The sequence below is a fragment of the Poecilia mexicana genome, unplaced genomic scaffold (genome assembly GCF_051168715.1).
Source record: "Poecilia mexicana isolate PSO_F unplaced genomic scaffold, ASM5116871v1 scaffold_1, whole genome shotgun sequence".
Classification (NCBI taxonomy): Eukaryota; Metazoa; Chordata; class Actinopteri; order Cyprinodontiformes; family Poeciliidae; genus Poecilia; species Poecilia mexicana.
Genome location: NW_028263370.1, coordinates 21318011 through 21344535, shown reverse-complemented (window position 1 = coordinate 21344535; position 26525 = coordinate 21318011). Strand labels below are relative to the sequence as shown.

At 40.1% G+C, this 26525-nt stretch overlaps 1 protein-coding gene across 1 annotated transcript in view; it reads right to left on the bottom strand.

Moving 5' to 3' along the window:
* frem3 (Fras1 related extracellular matrix 3) overlaps positions 1-24002 on the bottom strand; it is a 32265-nt gene extending 8263 nt beyond the window's left edge. The window contains exons 1-12 of the mRNA XM_014999533.2: positions 18951-24002; positions 18250-18339; positions 7006-7152; positions 6056-6286; positions 5818-5943; positions 5480-5731; positions 2316-2465; positions 2030-2239; positions 1485-1682; positions 1246-1410; positions 434-616; positions 226-356 (exon numbers count right to left, since the gene is read on the bottom strand). Coding sequence (XP_014855019.2) covers positions 226-356; positions 434-616; positions 1246-1410; positions 1485-1682; positions 2030-2239; positions 2316-2465; positions 5480-5731; positions 5818-5943; positions 6056-6286; positions 7006-7152; positions 18250-18339; positions 18951-23979 — 6912 coding nt within the window. The 5' untranslated portion in view covers positions 23980-24002. The remainder of the gene's footprint in view (positions 1-225; positions 357-433; positions 617-1245; positions 1411-1484; positions 1683-2029; positions 2240-2315; positions 2466-5479; positions 5732-5817; positions 5944-6055; positions 6287-7005; positions 7153-18249; positions 18340-18950) is intronic.
* Positions 24003-26525: the final 2523 nt, after the last annotated feature.

The following is a 26525-nucleotide window of genomic DNA, read 5'->3' as shown; positions in this document are numbered from 1 at the left end:
CCAGTTCTGTTTATAGGTTTGTCTTCTGTTGGGCTCTGCAGCATCTCATTCCAGAGGGAAAAGCTTTTTAAAGGCCTGAGCTTCGGCTGTGCTGACAGCACTGCCAGCTGCTGCCTGCCTATTTTAACACGGGCTGACACCAGAGGATGCGTGTTCTCATGCGCAGCCGTGCAGAACGCTGCTGGTTTCTATTTGTTTTTGTGAGCCACGCGGTCTTTGGCTCACCTGTATTTCAGCCACCATGTTGTCGTCAGGCTTCATGTGAACCGTGAAGGCCTCTCTCATCTCTCTGTGACCGTCGTACAGGATCTCGATTTCAACAAAATGTTCCTTCTCACCTTCCCTGAACTCCACATCTGAAACACAGAGCGGGAGGTGAGCACCGGGCGGCTGAAAGGAGCCGAAAACAGAAACCCAAACTGGGGCCTCCTACCCTCAGACAGCGGGTTGTAATCCTCTCCAGACGTGGCAGAGCCGTCCTTCGTGTGCACCCGCACCACGGACAGTTTTGATGTGTCTCCAAAACGCAGGATGGGGATCTTCACTCTGGCCACCTCACCTTTGACCTGAGGTTCTCGCACGCTGTATTTGATCTCAGAAAAACGGATGATGGGCTCTAAAAACAGGGAGATGCATACAGAAAAACTGCGAAAGAGCATATTTTTTCACACAAATAAATAAACTTAAGTATAGCTCATATCTACAGAAAGTAAGACGAACGAGTAAATTTCCACCAAAAATGTTTTAGATAAATCTAAAACAAAAAAAGTAGAAATTTCTGAGTTTAAAACATCAAAAATTTGCTAGAAAAAAACTTAGAAAATTTGACATTAATCTATGAAAAAATTCCAGAAAAAAACCTGTAAATTTCTGAATTTCAAACATCGAAAATTTTGGACTTCGAAACTCAGAAATAACCAAGTTTTTTTCTAGAAGCTCAAGAATGATAAAATATGTTTATTAATCTCCATATTTTTAATTATGTAACATCACTTTCTTGTAATAGAAAATGTTAACTACAATACAAAGTATTAGTTCCTTTACAACTAAACTTTTATGCTAAGTAAAATCCCGCTTATCCAGAGACTTTTACTGAAAAACCAACTTTGCTTCACCCAAATCAGCTTTTGTGTAATTTATTAAACTCTTCTAAATAAAAGAAGGTGACTGAGTCCTGTTCTATAACTGAGCATGGATTTGTTTTACCAAACCAAAATCATTTTAACAACTAGATGCATTTCATACTGTCTTTCTCATCTGTGATGGTGACCAGCGAGTCCTTCTGCTCCCCGATCGAGGCTCCGTACGGGGATTTGCTCTTCGGACTCCCCAGCACCAAGCGGAACTCCTCATCTTCCTCATGGACTGAGTCGTCCATCAGGCCAACCACACACGGCTTCTCCGACTCGCCTAGCAAAGCAGAAACATTCAGATAACACAACAGTTGACCACAGGGACAGTGAGGTGTGTGGATGATTTCCCACCTGGCAGGAAGGTGATGATGGAGGCGTCGGTGTTGGGCCTCTCGCTGTAGTCCATCATAACCTGAGCGGATCCCTGCCGGGTGTAGCAGCGCACTGTGGATCTGAGGCTGATGTCTCCGCTGCGGTACACCATGGCGCTCACTTCGCCGTCAGATTCATCCACCTGGTACCTCCCCTCCTTAAACTGAACCTTTGGCACTGAAACAAAATCGTTCCGTTACAAGACAATCATCGTACGTTCAGAAAAGACAGTAACTGAAAGTTTGGGTCGGTGTCCAGAGGTCCAGATCAGCAAGAACTTTGACACTGTTAGTTTTCATTATAACAACAATAAATATATTTATTTATTTTGGCCAAATAAGACCTTTAAAGTAAACATATAAAAAAATTTCAGAAAGCAGAAACTCTGAATCCACCACATTCAGCTCGAACATCTTCTTATTGTTATTAATAATATTATTAAATATCAGTGTGATATAAAATCAATCAACTCTTCCTCCAGTCTATGACCATTTCAGATCAATGGTAATAATTCCTGCACTCACAGTCAGTGACAGTGTCGTTGATGGTGATGGTCGTCTTGCTCGGCTCTCCTAATACAGCATTCATGGGCATCCTCAGCACAAGGTCAAAGGTCTCGGGCCCCTCCAGTTTTGGCTGACCCAGGTCATCCAAGATGGTCACCCTAAATGTCTGCATGGTGACTCCTGGAGCAAAGTCCAGGTTGCGACTAATGCCGACATAGTCGAGTCCAGCTAAAACACAGAGTGGAAGAGGGTGGTTCACCAGAGTGACTGGGAGTCACGGATGTTGTCAAACCGAATGTCTGACCTTCTGCAGAAACAGGATCGCTCTTTCTGGAGCGAACCGTAACCGTGGCGGTCTTGGACAGGTCAGTACCCGTCCTCCAGACCTTCACCTCCACGTAGCCTGAACTCTCCTCCACAACATATTCAGGCTCCCCAAAGTACAGCGAAGGCTCTGTGAGAGAACAGACAAAATGATTTCAACTAAAACAACTAAACTTCTCAAAAGACACTGAAAAAACACACAATCTTACCAAATATTTTTAGTCTAGTTTCTGGTGCAAAATTGAAATACAGCCAAACTAACTTACAAATATTTTTTAGCAAGTTATAGAAGATTGTATTAAACAATTATTTCCTTAATATTGATGAAAAATTACTGGTCCTGATAATGGATTACAAGGGCCATTGACAAAAAAGTCATAATATTACAATTATTAGGTCAAAATACAAAATAAAGTTGTAGTAGTATGAGAATAAATGTAATAACGTCATAATATTACCACAATAGTTGTACGACTTTATTCTCGAATTATTTCAACTTTATTCTCATACAACTTTATTCTTGTAATATTATGACTATTTTTGTCATTTTTATTTTTTAGTTTTGTTACTTCATCATAAAAAGTAACTTAATAGTGAAATAATCTACCAGTGGAACTAGTACATTTTTAATGAATAATAAGGGAATCATTTACGTAAAACAAGCTCCTATATCTGCTGAAAAGTTACCTGAAAGGTAGTTTTGTCTTATTTCAAGTGCACTAAAGATATTTGCACAAGAAACAATACTCTAAATATTTAGTAAAAGTTTGTGTTTTTGTAGTGAATATTCTTTTTTGTCCATTCAAAAGAGGAAAAAAAACACTGGGATGTTCTCTGAAGTACATTCCAGTAGTTTTGCTGTATCGTTTGACAAAACTATAGTTTAGCAAAAGCCATTATTTCTGTTTCGCCACAGGAAGAGAGCTGTCATTCTTATCCTCCCCTCCGTCAGCATTCCTCCCCCTGCTGCTATAAATCCAGACAGCGCTGTCTGAACTCCAGGCCAAAGGGCCGAGGATACACCTGAAGAATGAGGCGGGCGCTTGTACATGCATGCAGACTGACGTGGAGGGATGTTCCAGCTTCGTGCCGATCCAGAGGCTGATAAGAAGCACGGGCAGGGAGACCAGGAGGCAACCGGCCACTTTGCAAAAAGAAACAGGCCAAGAATTCAGAGTGCTGGAACAAAAAGTCCATTAATCTCTCGTCACTTTTGCATTAAGCAGCTTTTCATCGCCCTGTGTCCGGTGAGAGCTCTTTGAGATTATCTGAAAGATGGGCAGGTTTAGAGCTGCAATCTTTAAACACTAAGGCTGCAGAAGGAAAAATAAACATATATATATTATTATCCTTACTTACAAGTAATTAACATGAACAAGATTTAGGTTGCCAGGTTGTGCGACAACATTTTGATGTTGGTGCAATAGAGCTCACTCCATAATTACCATCTCACCATCGTTCTCACTGCGCATGGTGGAAGAAAAACCTACAGGATTCATCCAGCCTTGTCAAAGACGTGTGCAAAACTTTTATCGTCCAAAGTGCAAAATGTGTAAAACAAATGATCACTTGCATGAAAGTCTCCTTAAAATGATCTGCATTTAGCTACACCAGTAGATTTTATTTGAGAAACATGTATTTCAGTCGAACCAAGTGTATCAGGTGTGAAAACACCCTAGGGCTTAGAGCAGCAATGCATTTTTCTGCTACATTTGCTCTACATTTCTGGAGTGTGACCATAAATATAATCTCAAGCAGAGGCTGCAGCACTGCTGGCACATTTTCAGCTCCACTCTGCTTGTATTCACCACAGAGGCAGGCGACAAAGCTGGAAATGAGCCTGGAGATCAATGGGATGAGGACTCAGACAAATACAGTAACAATGGAGGCTGAATGCTGGCAAGAACCCAAACCTGAAGTTTACTCAGGCAGACAGATGCTTTAACACACTCACACACATATGGAGGCACTGAAGCAGATTTATGGCGTTATTTCAGGACCCACCAAGAAGTGGAGCCACAACAGAGGTTCAGACAGAGGTGTCCTCTCTTGTTTTTCACATGTCTGGAAATGTATGCGGTTTGTTTAGACAGTAACTTTAATTATACTTTGATGTAATGCAGTAAATTACTTGAAGTGAGTGGGAGGGAAAGGCAAATCTGAAGAGTCAGAAAACCTCAAAAGAAACAGACAGAGAGGTCTTGAATTCCAACAAGCAGATGGGACAGAAGGAAAACATGTCTGTCATGTGGACAATGGTCCCTGTTGCTCCACCACCTGTCTTCTAGGCTTTGTTCAGAAAAGGATACACCAACGATGACATGGGGGTCACTTTTTATCTGGGTGCAGCATAACATCGTCTGTTTAAGGTAACACCTGTCTGCCGTTACCTTGTAAAGATGCAGGCAGCCAGGGCAATGTATGGAAATGAGAATGCTGTTGTCTCATCATCTTTGTTAAAGTCGCCGTCCTCTCAGACACCACAATCGACACATAAAGCGTCAAAGGCTTTCAGGGAGCAGGATTACTCACATCTGACCCTCATGCAGCTCTGAGCCTAAACAGTCTGATTCCAGCCTTGGAAAAAAATGCAAGAATTTCATTTTGCAATGCTAAATTCCACAAAAGAGTATTAGAGCCTTACTAAATTATGAGAAAAAAAGTAATAAAATTACGAGAAAAAGTCACAATCCTCTGACTTTATTTTTGAAATATTCTGACTTTGTTGTATTATTTTGACTTTATTCTTGTGATATGATTTTATTATCTATCAATATAGCAATGTTTTCAATTTTATGTAAATACAACAAGTTTTTATAACAAATTAGGAATTCTGCATTGCATAGAAACTGAAGAACTGATTTAGAAAAACATGTACAGTTGCAGGAGCACCACCCATCACTCTTAACATAATGCTGTTTTAAAACTACAGTTCTCAAGCTACATGTAAGCTCTTTCTGTAAAGCAGCAGACTGAAGGCTAGTTACCTCAACAAAATTGCTAATTGTCAAAAACAGCAATGTTTGTCAATTAGCAGAAATTGCTATTTTGTGTATCTACATAAAAAACTGTTTTTTCTGCCTCGTTTAATGAATTAGGAGTTTAGTATTTTAAACAAACTGAAAAACTCAATTCTCCACTCACCATCATCGCTGTCTGCCAAAATTGTGACTTTGGCAGATGGGAAACTGGCGCCCAGCTGGCCGCCCATCGGCATGCTGAGGCTGACGTTAAAGCTCTCCTCTTCCTCGTAAAGGGAGTCATCGATGATGATGATTCGGCAAACTTTTTCTCTCTCGTCCTTGTCGAAGCGCAGCACGCTGGTGTGGTCCTCAGCACGGGTGATGTAGTCGGAGTAGGAGAGGACAGTGGAGGGTATGGTGCCGGTGGCGGTACCTGTGGATTAACAGGAACTTTGTTTTCGTTGGTGGACAAAAGTAGGAAATGAAGTTTTTCTTTTTTTAAAAACAGGCTTTTCTCACCTTGCTGAGTGAAACAGACAACCATAAGTTCCTGGCTGGCATCGCCTGATCGCCTAACTGGCACTAGTAGCTCCCCAATATCCTCCTCTATCTTGAATTCTGCTTGTGGAATGAAAACTGTTGATTCTGTTTGGGAAGAATGACACAGCAAAACCAATTAATTGTGGTTTTATTTTAAAAAACAAAAAAATGAACCAGTCTTAGAGGAGAAAAGTTATCTCCAACATGACATTCCTACCATCTCCAGGATCTACAATCTCCACCGTTGCAGTATCAGGGTACTCCAGAACCGCCATGACCGGGTCCGACAGCTGAATCTCAAAGGTCTCTGAGGTCTCAAACTCCTGGTCAGTGAAGATCTTCACCCTCCAGCTCGCTGTCGTCTGGCCTGGGTTGAACTGGACTTGCTTCTGAGCTTTGCCACGGAAATCTTTGTCCTTCTCAGCGGAGCCATCTTTTGTTCCAATACCTGAAAGAGAGGGAAACCCACTGAACTGTGAGGTTAGGAACTCAGATTCATTTATTTAAAACAAATTAATCCAATCCAAACTGAGGCAGAGAAAACAGGAAGATGGGTTTTTTCCGACCAGCAGATTCTTGCAGGATTTGCTCACATTTTCCCTTATTTGGGATGTTTCTTATCCTTTTCAACAACCCTTAATTTAAAGTAATAACAATAAAAAAAACTACTACTTCTTTTGTAGGTAACTACATGACACAGCATTTATAGCGCCACAAACTTAAATACTGTTCTTGAAAAACATTCCTATTGGAAATAAGCTTTTTCAGGATGCCACATATTTAAATAAGTGTGATTTATATCACTAAACTGTGCCTGGATACTTAATTTAGTCACAATATTTCAGCCTGAAGCTCACACTTTGTAATTTTGTTACCCAATGGGATGAGAATTAACCAATCATCATGGAGAACTGAAATATTTGGCTCACAACTCTCCCGTTCCTGTAACATCGGTAAATAAAGAGCAAGTGTTTCCAAATGCGCAGGATTGGTTGTTCTTGTTGAAAGGAATAAACACAGTTAAGGAGTTTTTAAAAGAATAATTAGTTCCTGATGCAAATTTGCACTATATAAAGTGAATTAAACTGAATATTTACCTGCAAACAAAAAAGAAACCAAATATTTTTTACATTACGTTGCAACAGCAGAGCAAGAGTCAACACTTACTGACAAAAGAGGTTTCCCCCAGGAAGCCTCTGCGTTTCAGCGTCACCTCCAGGAATTTGGCGTCCTCATCCACTAAGTAGTATTCCCGCTCCAGAGAGATCCAGGCCCAGTTAAGACGGAACGGCTGCGGCTTGAGTTTGTTTCCACCTGCAGAGGGAGAAAAGGGCCTTCATTCAAAGATCCTTTTCTACTGTGCCACAATCGACTTTGTTCTCATTACGAGTCAGTGAAGTGTGTAAACTGCAATCCGCAGAGAGCTCAAAGATAAAAGAAAGAAAAGAGACTTTTTCATTTCAGGTGGGAACATGATAAGTTAATACCAAGGTTTCCTGAAACTGATCTTAATGCCAGCTTAAGAAGTCTCACAAGTTTCCTCTTTTTTCACTTCTAGAGGATTTTAATAGTTTGCTTTCCAAACTTTACTGATGCAAGTGTAAATGACGAACTTATTCTACATTAAGGAGCAGCAGCAGCTGACTCTTATGTAAATTGTTTAAAAGAGGTGTGCAATTTTCAACACTGCTGAGGTGTATAAAATGAAAACCAGAGGAATATTCAAGCTGTATGAAGGTTTTAGATTGGTAGGTGCATTTACTATGCACTAAAAAATTTATCCCAAAATCTAATTTTGGGATATTTAAAGAAGACCAACTTTAAACTTTTTGAACCTTCTCCAATCCCTGACTTCCCACTGAAAACTATGCTTACAATCCAAATCCATGCCAGGGAACCTCCTACTTTAAATGAACACTAATAACTCCAGGAAAAAGTTAAATATCCAGTCAAGTGTATGTCAGAAACTTATTGGTGGCTCCAAAATGCTGTGAAACATTCCACAGACATTTAACCAACTAGTTAAAATGCAATGCAAAACAAATATCACACTCAATAAGAAGTATGTAAAGCTCAAGGACCCATAACTTTGATCCAAAACCTTCAAGTTACTCCTTAATCCACACTATCTCATGACTCAAATAATCCCTCTAACTGTCAGATTAGTTTAGCTTGTAGGTTTGGAGTTCGATACTTTAGGAATACTTAAGATCACAGGTTTCTCCTGTGTAATTGGAGCTGATCCTGCAGTAAGATGAGCCTGGTGTGGCGGCCCGTGACATGTGACGGGAAAAGGGTCAATCTTAGCAGATTCTTCTCTGAGTTCTGGTCAAGGAGGTTGGGAAATGAGCTTTGCACTGCTAGTCACACTGACTGCAGCCTCATTGACCTAAATCTCTTCAAGAAAGAGGAAAGCTGCTTGGCAATACGGTTAGAAAACCTAAAAGCTTTAAGAATGGTAGCGACCACTTCAACAAATCAGTAAACATAACTAAAAATTGAAAAACACAACATATTCAAAAACACAACGACATTAACTAAGCACAACTGCAAATCAAGAAAATAAAACGGAAGAAGCCTCAATGGGAAACTTGAGACATCGTCGATTGGATGACACCACTTTTGACTTTAGAACTGGAAATTATTCTGGGATTCACTCTCTCTTAGATAGGAGGGTCGACATGTATTGCCCAAACTATAAAAAACAAAGAAAAGAAAAGCTGAGATTCGTAGTATGTCCTCATTCAGAATATTCCTGGATAGCTGTAGCTATGTTTGCATCACCGGTAGGATTCATATTTCCAACAAATGTCCCAAAATAGGGCTGGGCAATAATAAATAACAATACATAGAAACACAATGAATATCAATAGATAATATGTCTGATAGAATATTATAAATATAAATAGAGTGAAAATAGAGGATAACAGAAAAGGTTATGTCACCAGTTTGTCTGTATTTCAGATATTTAAAACAAAAAAACTAATCAATAATTATCAATACTGACTGATATGAAATGCTTATATTGTGACACGTTTTTCAAATAAATCACCCGGTTCTACACTACTTCAAAGCTGTATTGTTAAAAGTTGTTGTTTTTAATATGTAGTTGTAGTTAATGTTGTCTTTTCTTAATTTGTAGTTAGTCAATCTCGTGTTTTTGAATATGTTGTGTTTTTCAATGTGTAGTTGTGCTTAGTGATTTGTAAAAGTGGTTTGCACTTCAAGGCCACCGTATTTACGTCACGATACAGGTATCAAAAATCATAACGTGAACTTAAAATTAAATGGGGGTTTTTTTCGCAACAAAAAGTTAACAACAAAAGAACATGGGGGTTAAGCTTCACTATAAACCAGCATTCAGCTCAGTTCTGCTTCAGCGACAAAGAAAGAGGCCACAGCCTTTATGCTATGTGACTGGAGAGAATGAAAACAGGGTGGGGGTGTTATTTAGGATAGGAAAGGGGGAACATTTCAACACTAGACCAGCCAGAGTAACAATAGATGCAGAACAACCGAGATGCAGTCAGAAGCATGACCAGATTCAACCTCTGCAAAGAGATCCTGGAGTCAGGATTTACTTGATTTAAGTTTTAAGGTTATTTGGAGAGCACATTCAGGCAGGTCAAAGTGCAAAATTTACGTCAGAATATTTTGGATATGCTCCATGGAAAAAATCTGCAAATAATTTGGAATCACATTCCACAGGAAAAAGCTGCAATAGGTGAAACAGTGAATACTGAACTGCTAATATGATGAGGCCTAATGGAGTGAATGCCAGATTGTTTTTGCTAAAATTGCAACAAACTAACACAAGTATCACTGTTATTAATGGTTGTTTTGGCTTGGCATAAATTATTCAAGTTGTGTATTACATTCATAAAACGACGAGAAGAATTGTTCTTTGTTACCTTGAGACTCACATTTGCCCGGTAATACTTGTAAATAGAAATTATTCAGCATTCCTGCTTTGTGCATTAAATAAGAGAAAAACAGAAAGTATTTGACTAGCTTCAGTTATCAGATTGTTTCTGTGCTGAGTTTCAGGGAACTGGCTGCAGCACCCGTTTGAAGCTGATACGGAGGTGAAGCTTTGCCAGCGGCTATCATCGAGGATTACCGAATGAACACGGTGAAGACAAGAAGCTGCTTCAGGTTTGGCGTCAAGAAATCAGGAAGGTTTCGTTTTCAGGTTTAAAATAGGGAGTGAAAAAAATACAAAGGAGTTTTTATGAATCAGCAGCAGGTATTTCATGAACTGCTGCACCTTAGACATTGTACTGCAGAGACATCGGCTGCAGCGGATGGTGTACAGAAATGACCAAAAAACATCTATAATTTCCTCTATGCTTTGCTTGAAAGTATCCAGACATTTTTAGTTAATCTTTATCAATAGTTTTCTAGATTTATTGAAAAAAAAATATTGAGGAAGTGACTTCAGTCAGCTAGCATAACTGACTGAAGTCAAGCAAGGTCAGTTATGCTAGCTTGACTTTGACATGTAGCTGTGCTGCAGAATCCGTTGTGTTTCAGTTCACTGCTGTATGTAAATATGTTTTTACATATTTCTTAAAACTATTACCATGTTGTGACAGTATAATACTAGGCATATAATCTGTGAAAAAAATAAATCTCCTCTATCGCCTTCCTGAGCCGCTAAAATTGCAACAAAGGAACACAATTATCACTGTTATTAATGGTTGTTTTGGCTTGGTATAAATTATTCAATTATTCAAAAACAACCAGTCAGAGCTAGGAGGAGACCTTAGTGCTGTCAATCAACCTTGTGAACTAATTGCTAAATGTGTGGTGGAGAAACTGTTTACAGTTACAGAACTGTTTATCATCATCTGTGGTTTGCTAGCTAGCCTTAACATTCAAGACAGGCTCTAGCATAACCATAACAGACACCAAACACGCGGGCATGATTGGCAGCAATAAAACCCTCCTCCTGGCTCTGATTGGTTGATTCTAGTTACTACTGGGAGCACTGGGGAAGTCTCACCTATTATGACTTTAAAAAATATTTTTTATGAAAGTTACATACTACAGCTTTAAAGAATCTAGGAACTATGTTTTAAGAAAAAGTTAAAAATAATTCTGGCTCCCTCAAAGCAAAATAATAAAAAAAATAGGGAATTTATCAAGCATTTTCTCTTTCTAGTGGCCAATCTTCCAGAAATGAACTAACTTGGCTGCTATTAAGTTACAAACATGAAAACAAAGCTCTCCCTTCGGCTTGATCTTCCAGTTTCTCACTCCTTTTCCTTATTTCCCGCCAGACTTTGAGGAGCAGATTGACAGCTGAGCTCAGATTCCTCCTCCCCCTCAATGTTGCCCTTCCTCCCTGTGCCGGCTTTGTTCGCCTGGGGGGCGACGACCGGCCGAGGAGGACAGCAGGCCACAGTCTGGGTGGGCCAGAGCTACCACCAAGGCATGCCTCCCTGCCTGCCTCCACATTGTTCAGAAACAGAGCCGGAGTGGGGAATCTCCCCGCGCCGGCTGCTTTTGTACATCCTGTCAAACGGTGAGCTGGAAGCTGGCGTGGGCAATGACAAATCGAGAAATAATCAGGACGCCAGACTTCCCACGGTGGCACAGACGGACATAACAAAAACACAAAATGAAAACTTAAAAGAGGCTGGGAAAAGCTCATGCAAACACAGCCCTTTTAAACATGAGAGACGTGGATTTACGTCCCACTGATGGTCTGATTTATGACACTTTTTATGATGCTCTCTCTATATTAGACCGGCTATCAATTCCAATACTTACAGTAGCTGCTGGGCTCGACTCACATTTCCATTAGCTTTCAAACTGACCATCCTCATAATTTCTGCTGGGATGAAACGTTTTATAGGCTGCATGTATTTCTGAATGCCACAGTAAGGAGCTATTTCATAAATTACAGTTATGGTCACATACACCAATCCTGAAATACTGCATTGATTTTAGACTTTCAATAAGTTTTAAACCCTCTTCTTCCTAAACAACTCAAAACAGAAGCATTTTGCACACAAATCTACAATTATTGTGGATTTTCTCGAACTTAAAAACTTGATAGGACAAAAATAACTTGAATAATGTCCTCAGAGGACTGACCAATAATGTCCAAGGAACTCAGTAAAGATTGAAGATTTAAACCAGGAGGTCTTTTGGAGCCATAACCAGCTGCAGGATTAAACAACTCCAAGACTAGATTACCAGATGTATACCAGATTATACATAAGCATAATGTATAGTTATCAAGGCGTGGAGAAAAAAACTAAATTGTCAGTCTAATGTGAAGAGAAAATGGATGGATATTCAGAAAGAACCTGAAAACAGCCAAAGCTAAAGGTAGCCAAGAACTTTAGCTTTGAAAGAATCGGCTCCATTGGCATTAACATTTTCAAACTTAAAGCTAACCGTCTTCTAGAGGAAAGTTATACTGTGAAACGAGATGAGGATTGAGCTTCTTCTACTGAAAAACACAAAGCAATGTCTCCCATCCCAAAGATGAAGCAGAGAACTCCCTCAGTGACAGACTGCTGCATCCTAGTTGCACAAAGGGGCGTTATCACAGATTCTTCCTCCCAGTACAAGTGAAACTCTGTATATCATCACTGCTCCCAATGTTTACAGCCATGCTGTTATTTCACTCATTTCTAAAAACATTTCTACGTAAAATATGACAAAACTATTGTTTAACTAGCTTTTTAGCAAGATATAGCTTGTTTTAAGCAAATAATTCCTTCATATTGATATTCTATTGGCAGATTATTTCAGTTATTACATGGGAAACATGTCTTGTTATAAGTAAAATAATCTGCCAATGGAGCAATGATTTATTTATTTCTTTTTCATCAATAGTAAGGAATTATTTATTTAAAATAATCTCTTATATCTTGCTGAAAAGTTACTAGGACATAAGCTTTGTCTTATTTCAAGTGGACTAAAATATTTGGACCAGAAACTAGACCAAAATACTTGGTAATATTTTGTAGTTTTGCAGTGCACATAACATAGTAGTGGCAGCATTGACAAAGTTGCTGAAATACAAAAGAACTCACTTGAAATTAACTCTCACTAATTCTGCTATCAAGAGTGGTTGAATGTCAAGACGTCACTTGTGCCGGAAGCTTGATAATAGTCTATGTAACCATAGAGACAACAAAGCAGGACCAAAACAGGTCCTCTCAGCTCTGCTGCCAGAGCCAAACATAGATAGTAAGATATTGGGTCAGGCCAGAGATATCACAGGAGAAGAAGGTCAACATGATGCTCTGACGTCCATCAGCATGATGCAAAGAGGAGCAATCTGCTAAGAATATCTTCATAAAGCAACCATCGCCCCTCTTCATTTCCTCATCAATCATCCTACAAGTATAAATAATGTGTGAGTTCCAGGCAGCATCACACATTAAAGCTTTGGTCTGGTTAATCAAAGAGCTGAAAGACGATGACTAACAATGTTAACAATGTTAATCTCAAAAATGTTTAGTCAGAGTTTTTCTTTATTAATGTTTGAATTATGGCTTCCAATGAATAACAACCTAAACAAATCAGCAGGAGCCGCACACTGAAAGAATAAATATGTTTTTCCAAGTATTTGTTGTCTAGTTTCTAGTGCAAATATCTTAAGCACACTTGAAATAAGACAAAACTAACTTGCAAATAACTTTTCAGCAAGATATGGAAGCTTGTTTTTTTTTTAACTAAATAATTCCATAATATTGTTTTTTAAAATAACAAATAAAAAGTTGCCAGAACATTACTCAAGTAAGAGTAATAAAGGGTGAGAGAGAAGAGAGATAGACGACCAATGGGGACGGGGGACTGACTACCGGGGTTGTGACGTAATTACTACAAAACGGGAAATTTACAGGAAAATGCTGAGACGGGAGAAGGGGTAAAATAAACATAAATAATTTTCCGGCCAAAATAGGAGACTTGACAGGTATGCCAAAGACCGGACCCTAAACAGCAACTACTTACCGGACCAGAGAGGTACGTGTCTTTCATTGTTTCCCCCCATAAGCTGAAGGCGACAGCAGCAGCACAAACACCAGCAGCTTCTTCGCCCAACTTCTTCCTCTTCCTCCGTTTGGTCTTCCTCATCTTCATTACTGCTTGCGATTTCTACATTCCCATCCATTTCAACGCGCTGCGGTTCAAATTGAAAAGGCTGGACTACGTTATTTATCGCTGTTTTAGCTAGTCGGAGCTAGCGCAATCAGACCTAGCACACGCCATTTACCCAGAATGCATAGCAGCGTAAACAAACAAACTCCTATGCCTTGCAGGAAAGCAGGGAAATTAACTTTCCATCAAGGTGTAGTGGATTAGGGCCATTGATAAAAAGATTTCAAGTCAGAAGAGTTTAAAGTCAGATTGTTTTTTTTTTAGTATCTGTAATCCTCTTCTATAGTATTTCTATATTTGCTCTAGAAACTAGACAAAAATACTTAGTAATATTGTGCATTTTTGCAGTCTATGATTCATAAAATTTAACTTAATAATGGAACAAATAATGTCCAATTATACACCTCTGAATATGATACTTAAAATGTTCACAGTTGGGCTGGTTATGATGGATGTTTCAGTGGCCTGGCAGTCAAACAAACTGGAATATGGCTCTGAAGAAAAGCAGAAGTAAGTCGATGAGAGCGTCGCTAGGCGCTGCAACAGCTTTGCCATATGAGAGCAGATAAGAATAACTGCTGAAGCCATACATCAAAACTCCACACCCTAAAAGCCCCGCAAGCACCATAAATCAAGGCTGGAGAAAAAAAAGGACAGAAACATAAAGAGTGAAGAGGTTCCTTGTTTAAAAAAAAACAAAGATGGGGAATTCCCACAAATATTAGAAGGGGAGAAATGGGAAATTAGCAAACGAACCAGATGGAACGAGAATGGTGGTGCCCTAAAGGGTCTCTAAAGAGCAGAGCGAAGTTTTGTGGAGGAGGACTGAGAGGCCAAGGCTTCCAGGAGTCACGGGGGGCCCTGACTGTGGCACCATTAGTCACTAAATCTCCTGTGACTGTTGACACGACTGACATCCAAGATCCCCAAACACAGTTAGGAAGTATAACGCGGTCGTGTCAGTCAGCATGAAACACCACAGCATAAAAAAAATACCTGAGGAAAATGACAAAAATGGCCACTTAAAGTGATATTTTCTTCCTAATCTTCCTCTACCCGCTCTAAAACACGCAGAGGGGGTTATCAGGCTTTGTGAGATTGGGTTGGATTTCTGGGGGCCTAAGAGCAGAGTGACCACAGACTTTGAAAGGGGATCCCCCTTCTCACGTACACACCTGTCTGCTTGGGATGCCACTTCACTTCAAACCCGTTCTCTGTCTGTGGTTCTGGAGTCTGGAGCCTTGCAGGAATTGCATTCCCTTGTCTGCCACTCAGTGATCATATGACACTCAACACTCCAGAGTCTCCTGTTCCTCCAAACCAATTGTTACTAATAAAAAAGGCTATTTTACCTATTAAAATGGCGTAAAAGTTATGCCAAAGGCTTTCATTATCCTCAGTTTCTTTTAGAGTTTCACAGAAAAATTGGCTGGTGATCAGAAACCCAGTCTAAGTGCACTGCAAAAATACAATCTTACCAAGTATTTTTGGTCTAGTTTCTACGTCAAATATTTTAGTTCAAAACTAACTTACAAGTAACATTTCAGCAAGATATTGGAGCTTGTTTTAAGTCAATAATTCCTTAACATTTTTTTTTTTTTAAAAAGTGCAGGTTCCACTGTCTTTTACTATCTTTCTTGAATACAAAAATGGCCTCAAGCGAGAGGAGCACTACTTAGGAAAATCATCATAAAAGGCTTGAAAATATGAGTTTGTGTAATTAATCTATGTAATGTGTTCACTTAGGGAATTATCTGAACTTGATTAACTTTTTAATAACATTCTTATTGATAACATTTTTGGCAACACATACATGCCTTGAAAATTTGAATGCTTTTTCTTTTATTTCTTAAACTATTAATTTAGCTTGTACAACAGTGTAATATTTTACCATATTTCCTTCATCTGTGGTGAACATTTTTATTTCCCCAGCAGAACTACATCTGCTGGACACGGATATGAATAAGTTGTGAATCCACTTGTAAACAAAAGTATTTATTGCTTGAGAGTCCCACTGTTTGAAAGCCTGAAGGGAGATTCTGACCTGGTCATCTGTCAGGGAAGTTACCGCCTTCCCAGCAGACAGCGAGTCCGACCCAACATGAACTACAGTTTGTGTTTGAGGTCACTGCCATTATTAGAGGAGGAGGGTGAAATGTAGCATTCTAACTGCTTTACAAGAACTCATCATTACTCAAAATACTAAGCAATACATCAGCAGTTCTGTAACGTCCTGTTTCAGCTATAATTGCTATATGAAAAGAAAAGAGAAATAATTCAGATGAAAGGTAGTCACTTCCTGTCTCCCTGCAACCTTTGAAGCAAATGTGTTTGTTCTGTGCGGGCAGAGTTGTCACAGGTCACCTAGAGCAACGTGTAGAAACTTCTCAAACAGTAAAAAGAGAGACATGTTGAATGCACAAAGCATAGATTAACTAAGCTAGTAAATCAGTGGTAGACACTGCTAACCTAAAAGTTAGTTGTGCTAATCATAAACTTTAGTTCCATTAATGCTAAAGAACTACAACAACAACACAGTGTTTATGCTAAAGCGCTAACTCCAATTCAAATTATATCTGCCCTTGAAAAACTACAACTCTCAACCACCAATTTAGGTGTGACATTATAATTTGCATGTTCTATAACAGACGTGTTTATTACTTAATTAAACTGTGAAATGGGTGAAATTAGTGCAGAATTTCTAGAAGCATGTAGGTGTTCAACCCAAGTAGCATTTACAGCCATCATTAATAATTATAACAAACATTTTAGAAATAATAATAAACAAGTAGCTTTTTAATATGAAGTTTTAGATTATTTATTTAAAGTTGTATGTTCTGTTTAAGAAAGAACACAGAACTTTAAAAGGAGATGATAGATTTTATGACATATTAAGTGCTGTATTATGTGGTTGAGTAACTTCACAGTTCAAATATGTTGGATGAAAAGTTTGTTACCTAAAGCCCAAACTGGGCGGATAATCTCAGGTGCAAATCTCTTCTGACCTCAATTTTTACCCTCAAACACAAACAGCTCACCTGCTTAGATTTATCAGGAGACAGTCTGACCATTAGCATGCACTGCAGTGGCATGTTGCTGCATGTCCAGGATGCTGCCACATCCACCAGCAGAGACTTTTAACACTTCCCAGGAGTAATCTACCAGTTTAATCTCCACAGGATGTTTTGGTGTCACTGTTTGGTTCATGAGTCTTATTACTCATGAACCAAGTGAAATGCTTGTTTTATGGTTGGATTTTTAGTATTTGAGTAGCCGGTCACTAAAACGTTTTCGTTGTTTAATGAGTCCACTGTCAAAATCATAACCGACATAAATCGTTTAAAAGGAAGAACTTCTTACAATCATGTTAAATTGTAAAGATTTAACATGAGAGATAAAATCTTACCTGCGAACTGTTAATACTTAACTGCAAACAAAAATGCAATCATATGCAGGTTGAACATAAGCATAAAGGACCAAATAAAATGCTTTGAATAGCTCCTGGTCAATTTTCTGTAAACAGTTTGTCCCCAACTTTGGAGATGCTATTTGGGTTTATAGCTAGAATTATTTTATGCAGACAGTAAAACAGCAACTCTGCTTTGTAAAGCTCCAAAAATTGTATTCTAGAACCATCAGTATGTATCTGATTGAAGACTATTCAGCAGTCATGCTTAATGGTTCCCCAACATTGAACACTTTCCATAAGTACCAACCAATTCACAATGTGATGAAAAATAGATTTTTAAACTGTACATCTTCTTCTTCCAGAAACGCACTGTTACTTCTGTCTCTCTTGTGGTATAAAAAGTTTGGAAGAAATCACCTTCAATTGTTGTACCTGCTTTAGAGATTTACTTTATTAGTTTGTGATACCATTTATTTTTATTGTTATTTTCATGCACACAGCCAAAACAAAAAAGCTCTCATTCTTAAAACGAACTGCTGAGCTCTGGGTGTAAATGTTTTGCAGGCATTTTAAATGTGACATTTAAAAGCTTTGAGAAGTTCCCTGAGGAAACAAGCTTTTTGTTCATGGACATTGAAGCAAATGGGAGTCCTTCACTTTTACAAACCCACAATAAGAGCTAGCTTTAGGTCTCCTCTGACCCCTGTCCTTTGAACCTGCAACCCTCTCCACTGCTGCCAACAGAGGCGGCACCGTGTCCCTGGTGTCGGTCATGGCCAGCTGCTCTAAGTCTTTGTGATGCAAACAGTTGTGACTGACAGAGAGCAGAACTTGTATATTTTTTGCGGCTATTAGGTAAAAGGATTTGTGATTCTTACCGTTGTCCTCGACTGTGAAATAGAAGATATCACTTGTGGCGTTGCTCCCATCCAACAGCACATAACAGATCTTCATGTCGTTGATTTCAGCTGTTGTTATGAACAGAGAGGAACAAAAACATAGATGAAAGGCAACATTTCTTTTACAAACTTTTAGTTACTGATTTGGTAATGAAAACTGAAAAACGTACATCTGTGTGACATCACATTATCTTAGGGGCTTTTCCTCATTGTTTAGCCATTCTGATTTTTAAGTCACTAATAAATAAAGGTAATACGTATGAAAAAAAATCAATAAAAGAAAGAAAAGCTAAAAAGAAAAATGCAATACTAAAGAAAATTGAGCATGTAATTAGCTTCGATCATTTTCCAAGTCAAGATAGTCAAGGAAAAGAGTACATAAAAAAATTGTACTTCAAGAATATTTTCATTTTATAATTTTCTGAATAAAATTAGAATTTTTAAACCAAATTTTTCAACAATCATGTTTTTGCATGTTTTCAGCTTCTTCCTGCTCCAACACTGATACAAATGACTGAATAACCTTCTCATCACGTCATCTAGAGGCCTGATAATAATTCTTCTGTTTTACTTGGATGTGTTGAACCAGGGAAACATCTAACATGTGGAGGAAACATGCAGACACTGATGTAATTGAACATCAGAATGTGAAATAATTTCACGGTGTGCTGCTTGCTTACCTTGTGTGAAGGTGTTGATGCTATGATTGCCCAGCTCCATATTCATGATGAAGCCATGCAGCGGCTCCTCAGACACGCTGTACTTCAGAACCTTCTGAGGGCTGTCTCTGTCCTCTGATCTAAGGACCTTGCTGGTAAAAATGAAGCCCAGGTGCCCCGTTTGGAGGACTCTCAATGAAGCCGCAGCTTTGTTGACCACAATCTGGGGCACACCGTTATCCACCGTGTTGATGTGGATGGTCATCATTTGAGGCTTGCGAGTCTCATACACCGTATCAGGAAAGACGTAAAAGTCTGTGTGAGTGCCGTCCGTGACTATGAAGGAAAAGCTGTCCTCGTTGGTCTCTGTGCCGTCGTGTTTGTAGCTGATAAGGTTCTCATTCAGGTCCTGTTTGGTGAAGGATGTAATTGGCCGGCTGTTGTTGAAGAGCAGCTGGCCATGCACGGGTACCTGCGTGACTGTGAAGCGGAGCAGGTTGTCAGGCGTGTCCCGATCCTCAGCCGTCAGTTCAAATGGTGTAATGAGTTTGGTTTCTCCCTCCTCCACAACCAGCTTGTGCACAGTAACAACAGGTTTCTTGTTATCTACATCAGTGATGGACACTCTGAAGGTTCGGAAGACGGGATTGTAACCATCTGTCACCTCAAACTCAAAGCTATCCATTTTGACCTCGTCGTCTGAGGTGTGGATGTAGTAGATCTTGTTGCCAGCCAGCTGCAGTTGGGTGAAGGTGGAAATGGGAACACCTGGAAGATCAGTGCACTCTAAATGCCCCCGGCTGGGTGCTCTTGTGATGCTAAAGCTGAGATACTCATCAGGACTGTTGATGTCAGATGTGCTAAGGAGGTCAGTGGTGAGTGTTACTTTCCCCCCTTCTTTGAGTGTCACACCTTTGTTGATTACATCTGGGAAAACCATGTCAATGCTGCCAATGTTGATGTAAAAGTAGCGATCAATAAGAGGATTGATGCCATCTGTGACGTCAAATTTCAGCAGGTCTCGGATGCCCTCCTGGCCTGTGTGTACGTACAGAATGCGTTGCTTGTCTATTTCATCCTGTGTGAAGTTCATCCCCAGGGTTATGTTTCCCAAAACACTACCAAATTTGTTTATACGCTGAAGGTAGCCTTGCCCAGGACCATATCGCAGAACATATGTTAGTTCTCTATCTTCAGAGTCAAGGTCTGTTGCTTTTAAAGCCCTGTTACTGATGACCTTCGTCTCCCCAATCTCAACATCAAGGCCGTCATTTATAGCCATTCTTGGTGTCTCATCATCAACAGGAATAACAATGATGAGAACTGTTTTTTCTACTGCATGTTTTCCGTCGGAAAGCCTGATGTCAAAGCTGTCCTCTTTGGTCTCAGAGTCATCATGTTCATAGACGATGTTGGCTGCTTCTTTGATCTGTTCTAAGCTGAACCTTTCTACAGGGACAGTGCCTGTGCTTAGCTGTTGGATTATCGCCCCATGCTTGGGGTTTTTGATGATCTCAAAAAACAGCTCGTCCTCGGGGATGTCAGCATCAGCTGCGTTCAAAACCGGAGTGTCAATCACTAAGTTCATGCCTTCCATTACCACAAACTCACGTGTGAAGATCTCTGGTTTCTCGTCATTGGCCGGAATGATGACAATGTTGAGGAAGTGGCGTTCAGAGAAGTTGATGCCATCGGAGCAGCGGAACGTGAACTGATCCTCCACAGGTTCAACTCCTTTGTGGATGCTTTGGACGTAGTAGATGTGACCAAGCGAAATGTCTTTAATGGTAAAGGCAGTGATGGCAGTACCAGCTCTTGATTTCTCAGATCCTGTGGCTGGGGAGATGTTTTCTACATAACCAGATGTTGGTTGGACAATAATAGTGCATAGGATGTCTTCATTGTTGGTGTCAACATCCTCAGCTTGAATGTGATTTATGGTAATGACATTCTTCTCTCCTTCCACCACAACAAATTGTCCCCCAACTCTGACAACAGGTGGGATGCTATCAACAGGAAGGATGGTCACATGAACAGTCACACCCTGGACTTTGTTGCCACCTACAACCCACTGTTCAGACATGTCAGAAAGAGTTAGGTTGAAGGAATCGTGTACTTTGACTGGACCGATTTCACCAGAAGTGTGAGCATACACCACCACTCCGTTGATGATGTCCTCCTGGGTGAACCTCTCAGCTGGAGCTCCGTTAACTAGAATTTCACCCAGCCTTGGAGGTTCCTCAACAATGAAAGCCAGCATGAGGTCATCCGTGTCCTTATCACGTCCTTGAATGATGTTACTGGTGATCTCCGTTGCTCCGTTCTCCAACACATCGATGGCAGCCCCTAACACGCCAGCTGGGAGCATGATAGTCGGGGTTTCGTCGTCTACTGGCTCTATAGTGACCCTAAGAGTAATGGGGACCTCATGGAAACCATCGCTCACAGAAAGTTTGATGACATCGCTGAGAGATTCCTCTCCACCATGGAGGTAAGTCAAGAGGCCGTTTGCAATATCTTCGAGAGTGAACGTTTCACCATTTGACATATAAATGCCTAAATATTGCAGCTGTCCATATTTAGGAGCTTGGGTCAAAGTGAAGATGATATTTCCATCATCTGTATCTGTGTCAGTGGCGTACAACTCCTTGCTGCTAATTATAAAAGTACTTGTTTCCTTGACAGTAAATCCTGTGTTGATGATTTCTGGGGGTTTGTTGTCAACTGGCTGGAGGAAAATTGTGAATAAGCCATCTGCTGAGTTACCAGCTGTGTCCTCCACAATGAATGTGAACTGAGCGACTTTTGGAGTGATGCCCAGTTCCTGGTCTGGAGGCTTGTAAGCTACTTTGTGGTGATTAACCTGGGCTTGTGTAAACTCTGTAATTACAGTGTCAGGGCTGTCAGTCAGTACAATCTTACCCAAGGGGGCTAGATTGTTCTCATCGGTATCGGTTGGTACTTTAGTGATTGTGTATTTCAGGTCTCTGTCGTCTGAATCCAGATCAGTATAACACAAGAAATTCTTCCTGAAGAAAGTGAGCTCATATTCCTGGACGGTCATATGAAGCGTGGTGCCTGGGAACAGCACTGGGGGAAGGTCATCGACAGGGAGGATTTTAATGGTGAACGTGTGCTCACCTGACTGATTAGGGGGGTCGTTGTCATCCTGGACACGAAACACAAACAAATCTGTCACTGTGGTGGTGCTGTGAGGTCCGACGTGTCGATAGAACAGCTTTCCATCGAGAATATCCTTCTGAGACCACTCAGTTACCACCTGCTCGAACATCTCATCTGTCTCACTGAACTTCCACTGAGAGGGGTCAGTGGGTGGCTCGACTTGCCTGAGTAAGAGCTCCCCCACGGTGGAGTATGGTGCTTCCAGAATGAACCTTATAAACAAGTCTTCTGAGTCAATATCTGTGGCACTCAGGATGAAGGGAGAGATCTGCATCATTTCTTTCTTAAACAGCACCAGACCGGTGTTGGCGTTGATTATTGGAGGCTCGTCATCAGTGGGAACAATGGTGATGGGAAACAAAAATTCCACTTCATTCCTTCCATCTGTCATTCTTAAAATAATGTTATCGCTGTAGGTGTCGCTGCCATCATGCTGGTACACAACAATGCCAGCGTCCAGATCAGACGGCGTAAAAAATTTCCTGCGCACGCCAAGCACAGTCAGGTCTCCATGTTTCAGACCATCAACAACGGTAATCCTTACATCTTCCAGGTTATCCTCATCACTGATTTCCAGATTCTGGGAGCTGGACAGAGCTCGGGATTGGCCTTCAAACAGTAGCTGACCTGTATTTTTGGTTGCAACAGGAGCTAAGGTGTTCATAGGTTTCACCACTATCATAAAAGCAAATGGATCAGACACTGCGCCATCAGTATCTACAATTTCAAACTCTAATTGGAAAATCCTCTCTTGATCTGAATCCTCTGAGGGAGGCTTGTATGCTATTTTCAAATCCCTGATGTCCCTCTGGTTGAAGGAAGTGATGGGGAGATTCTGATCATCTGTGCTGATTATATAACCCTGCTGAGGGCTCAGAGGTGAAGTAATATTGAAAATCAAATTGTCTGGGTCAGATTCAACATCTTCAGCTGCCAGCATGTCGCTTGTAATAGCCGTCATCACAAACTGATCAACCTCCATCATCATCATGGCTACAAAGCTGGGTTTAGGAGCCGTATTTTCTGCACCTTCTCTTATTCTGACCATTGTTTGGAAGTGCTCCTGCATTATTGTGCTGCCCTCATTATCCTGCAGCTCTACCATCATTGGAATATAGTCTCTGTTCGGTGATTTGGTTTTAGCAGTGTGTTTGTAGTGAATACCCAGATTTACAAACTCATCACAATCAACCAGTTGGCCATTGGGGGGGCTATTGAAAAGCGTGCCATACCTGGGGAGGCCTCCGGCGCCGACCAGCGTGGTGATCTTACACTGCGTGACCCCATCCTCAAAGGAAAACTCCAGAGCCTTTTTGTCAATCAGGCTGCTGTCCCCATTGAGTTTCTCCACATTAAGAGGCATATTCTTGAGGAGGATCTCGAGCTGCTGGAAAACCACCTCCACTTCCAACATGAATGGGATGATAACCGTGTCTGTGTGGGAATCATAGCGAAGTTGCATCTTTACACGGTCCCTGCTGGGGCTACGAGATCCAAAGTGAGTGTATTTCACTTCGTTAGCTCCAAAAGAACAGGGAAACCTTTTTGGGGTCAGCATCCCAGGTTTCTGGGTCAGCGGGTCATTGTCCAAAACTGTTATGTGGCAGCGGTCGCTGGGCTGCACTTCTGTAATAAGGTCTTTCACAGGGTCCAAAAACACTGACCTCCCGAAAGGCACCCTGATCCCATTATTAGCAATGATGATGTCGTCTTCATTAGGTCCAGACTTGTGATAATAGAGGTGACTGGGATCAAAGGGCTCAGAAAATACTGGAACAAGACATGAACTGAGACACAGAGTCAAGAGCAGGCATCTAAGAAATGCCCACTTTTTGCAAAGTTGGGAACTTTGCAGACAACCAGCCATGTCCTCTGCTAGTTGTCCTGGAGATTTTATATATATATATATATATATATATATATATATATATATATATATATCACAGATTCTGCCTCTGGATGAAATAGTAATAAAAAATCATGAAAAAGGAGACGTCTTCCTGCTGGTTTGTGCCTTTGAATCAGTCCCTGTGTGTCTGTGTGGCCACACAGAGACGCGAGTGTGTGAAGGCTGCAGGGCTGTGCAGGTAAGAATGAAACAGTAGACAGTGACAGGCTCTGACTCCTCCTTCTGTAAGCACAGGGGGGGAGCCTCCAGCCCCCATGGCTAATTTAAGAAAGACCATTGGACAAGTCTGAAAAAGAGCTGCTCCAACCAACATTTACCCCCCTTCTCTTCCGTCATTAAAATGCAATGGGAGAATAAAAGAAACAAATAAACCAACTTTATTGGCATGTGTACAGTGCGATTGTTGATTATGTGTAAAATCAACAATCAAAATATAATTTGAAATTGAGAAAAAAATGTATACTGGACAAATGTTTTCTGTGTTTCATAATCTAATCAAACTATTGGCTATACATTAGAAATGTTTTTTTTTTTAGGTTTTATCTTGCAAACTTAAGTAAACATAAAAATATACTTGCATATAATGTGTTTTGTTGAGGTGGAAAGCATAATTTATTGATGAACACTTGCAAATAAATAATCAGGTGTTATGCATCATGACAATCAGACGTAACTTCTACCTTCACACATTTTTCTAATTTAGAAAATTAGAAAAATATTAAGCCTATTTATGCCACTCTGATAAAAAACAAAGTTAAATCTGATAATTATGACTTACCAATCTCATAACTACTATCAGAGTCAGCCTGCAACTCTTTTTGTAATCCTAATGATTTTTTTTATCAAAAAGGTAAAGTTTGACAATTTAAATGAGGCAGTTTTACTTAGTATAAGCCTAGACAAAATATGTTGCTCCAAATCAGGACTACAAATAGACTTACTGCTGACTTATCTCTAAATGACGTTCAGACGTAGATTTAATGTTAAAATCGGATGTACAGGACATTTAATGCAGAAGGCTCTGGTGCCTTCTAATGACTTGATACATTTAAACTTGATTAATTAAAGTAGAATTTTAACATAAAAAAACAACAAAAACGATTTGTATGTATTATGGCAAAAATCACATGGGCTCAATTTCTGACGAAAAAAAAAATCAAGTCTGAAATTTCTTATGGGGCCAAATGTATTTACTTTTTGTAAATATGTATTCTGCCTTCAAAATAGTTTCTGTGGTATAGATGAAAACTATAAATGTAGAAATAAACTGCATTTCTATAATAGACAAAGGATCAGGATTAGGAAAAAATATCTGAAGCTATATAAATAAGTGAAAAGAAGCCATCATTCCAGTGAGAACATGAGGATCTGCACTCCTGGCTCAAGGATGTGAGAAGATAAAAATACAGAGGAACCTTTAGGAACAGATTGTCCTCCCAGTTGATCTCCAGCATTTACCATTTCTTCATCATACTGAACACTAATTATATATATTTTTTTAATTTACCAAACCTACAAAGTGTCATATTCTCGTATGTTTGCTGGCTGGAACTCTTGTCAATGGACAATTTTAATTTAAAAGCACTCCTCAGAATGTCTGAATAATTCAGATTGTAAATGAGGAATAAACCCTTAATTGACTGAGGACAGAGATGTTTTTAGGGCAACCTTCCTTGATGTGTGGGCCAGATAGCAGAGATGCCGTTTGCATTCAGGCATTCTGTATCACGCTTTTCATTGCATCCTCTAAATAAATCCTGGCCTCCTTACTTGTCCAAAAATACACGTGGGACACATACCAAATGGTGTAACTACAGAAACAAACCAATGCTCTCCAGCGTTTATCTTACATTTCTTCCTTTAAAAAGACAAAGCAAAAATCAAGGAGCTGTGGGCTCAGCTGGCAACTTATTTATCTGAAACCGAGTGATAAATAAAACAAAGTACAATCGTTTATGTAGGCTAGCTGCTAACTGCGCCTGTTGTTGGGATAAGTACATTAATGCAGCCATTAGCTTTCCTTTTAATTCAGACTTGAAAGACATGACATGCATTTAATGGGAGTCCAAGGTAAACAGACAGAGATGCTGGTTGGAAGCCAGGCTCAGACGCCCAGGATCAACTCCTCATCCTGGGGAAAGCTCTTGATGACAGCAGTCACTAATGATCCGATGATGGATGAAACACAAAGTTTGAGTAGATCCTGTCCCTTCATCCTGAACAGCCACAAAGACAGAAGACACAGTCTGTTGTCCTTTCAATCCAGACTATAGTTTCCTCTGTTAGCTTGAGCCTGTGGGGAGCTGTGATTGCTAAGCAATCTTAGATAAGCCCTGGTATTCGCCCTAAAATCAGGGAATAGAATAGAAGCTGTTTTAACACTACTGCAGAAGTTAGCATCTGTAGTCTTCCTTATCTCCATTGCTGGAGGTGCAGCCAATAAACAAACATCAAAATGACTGGCGCTCCTGGATTAGTTACTTTACAAGCCGCAGTCAATAGAG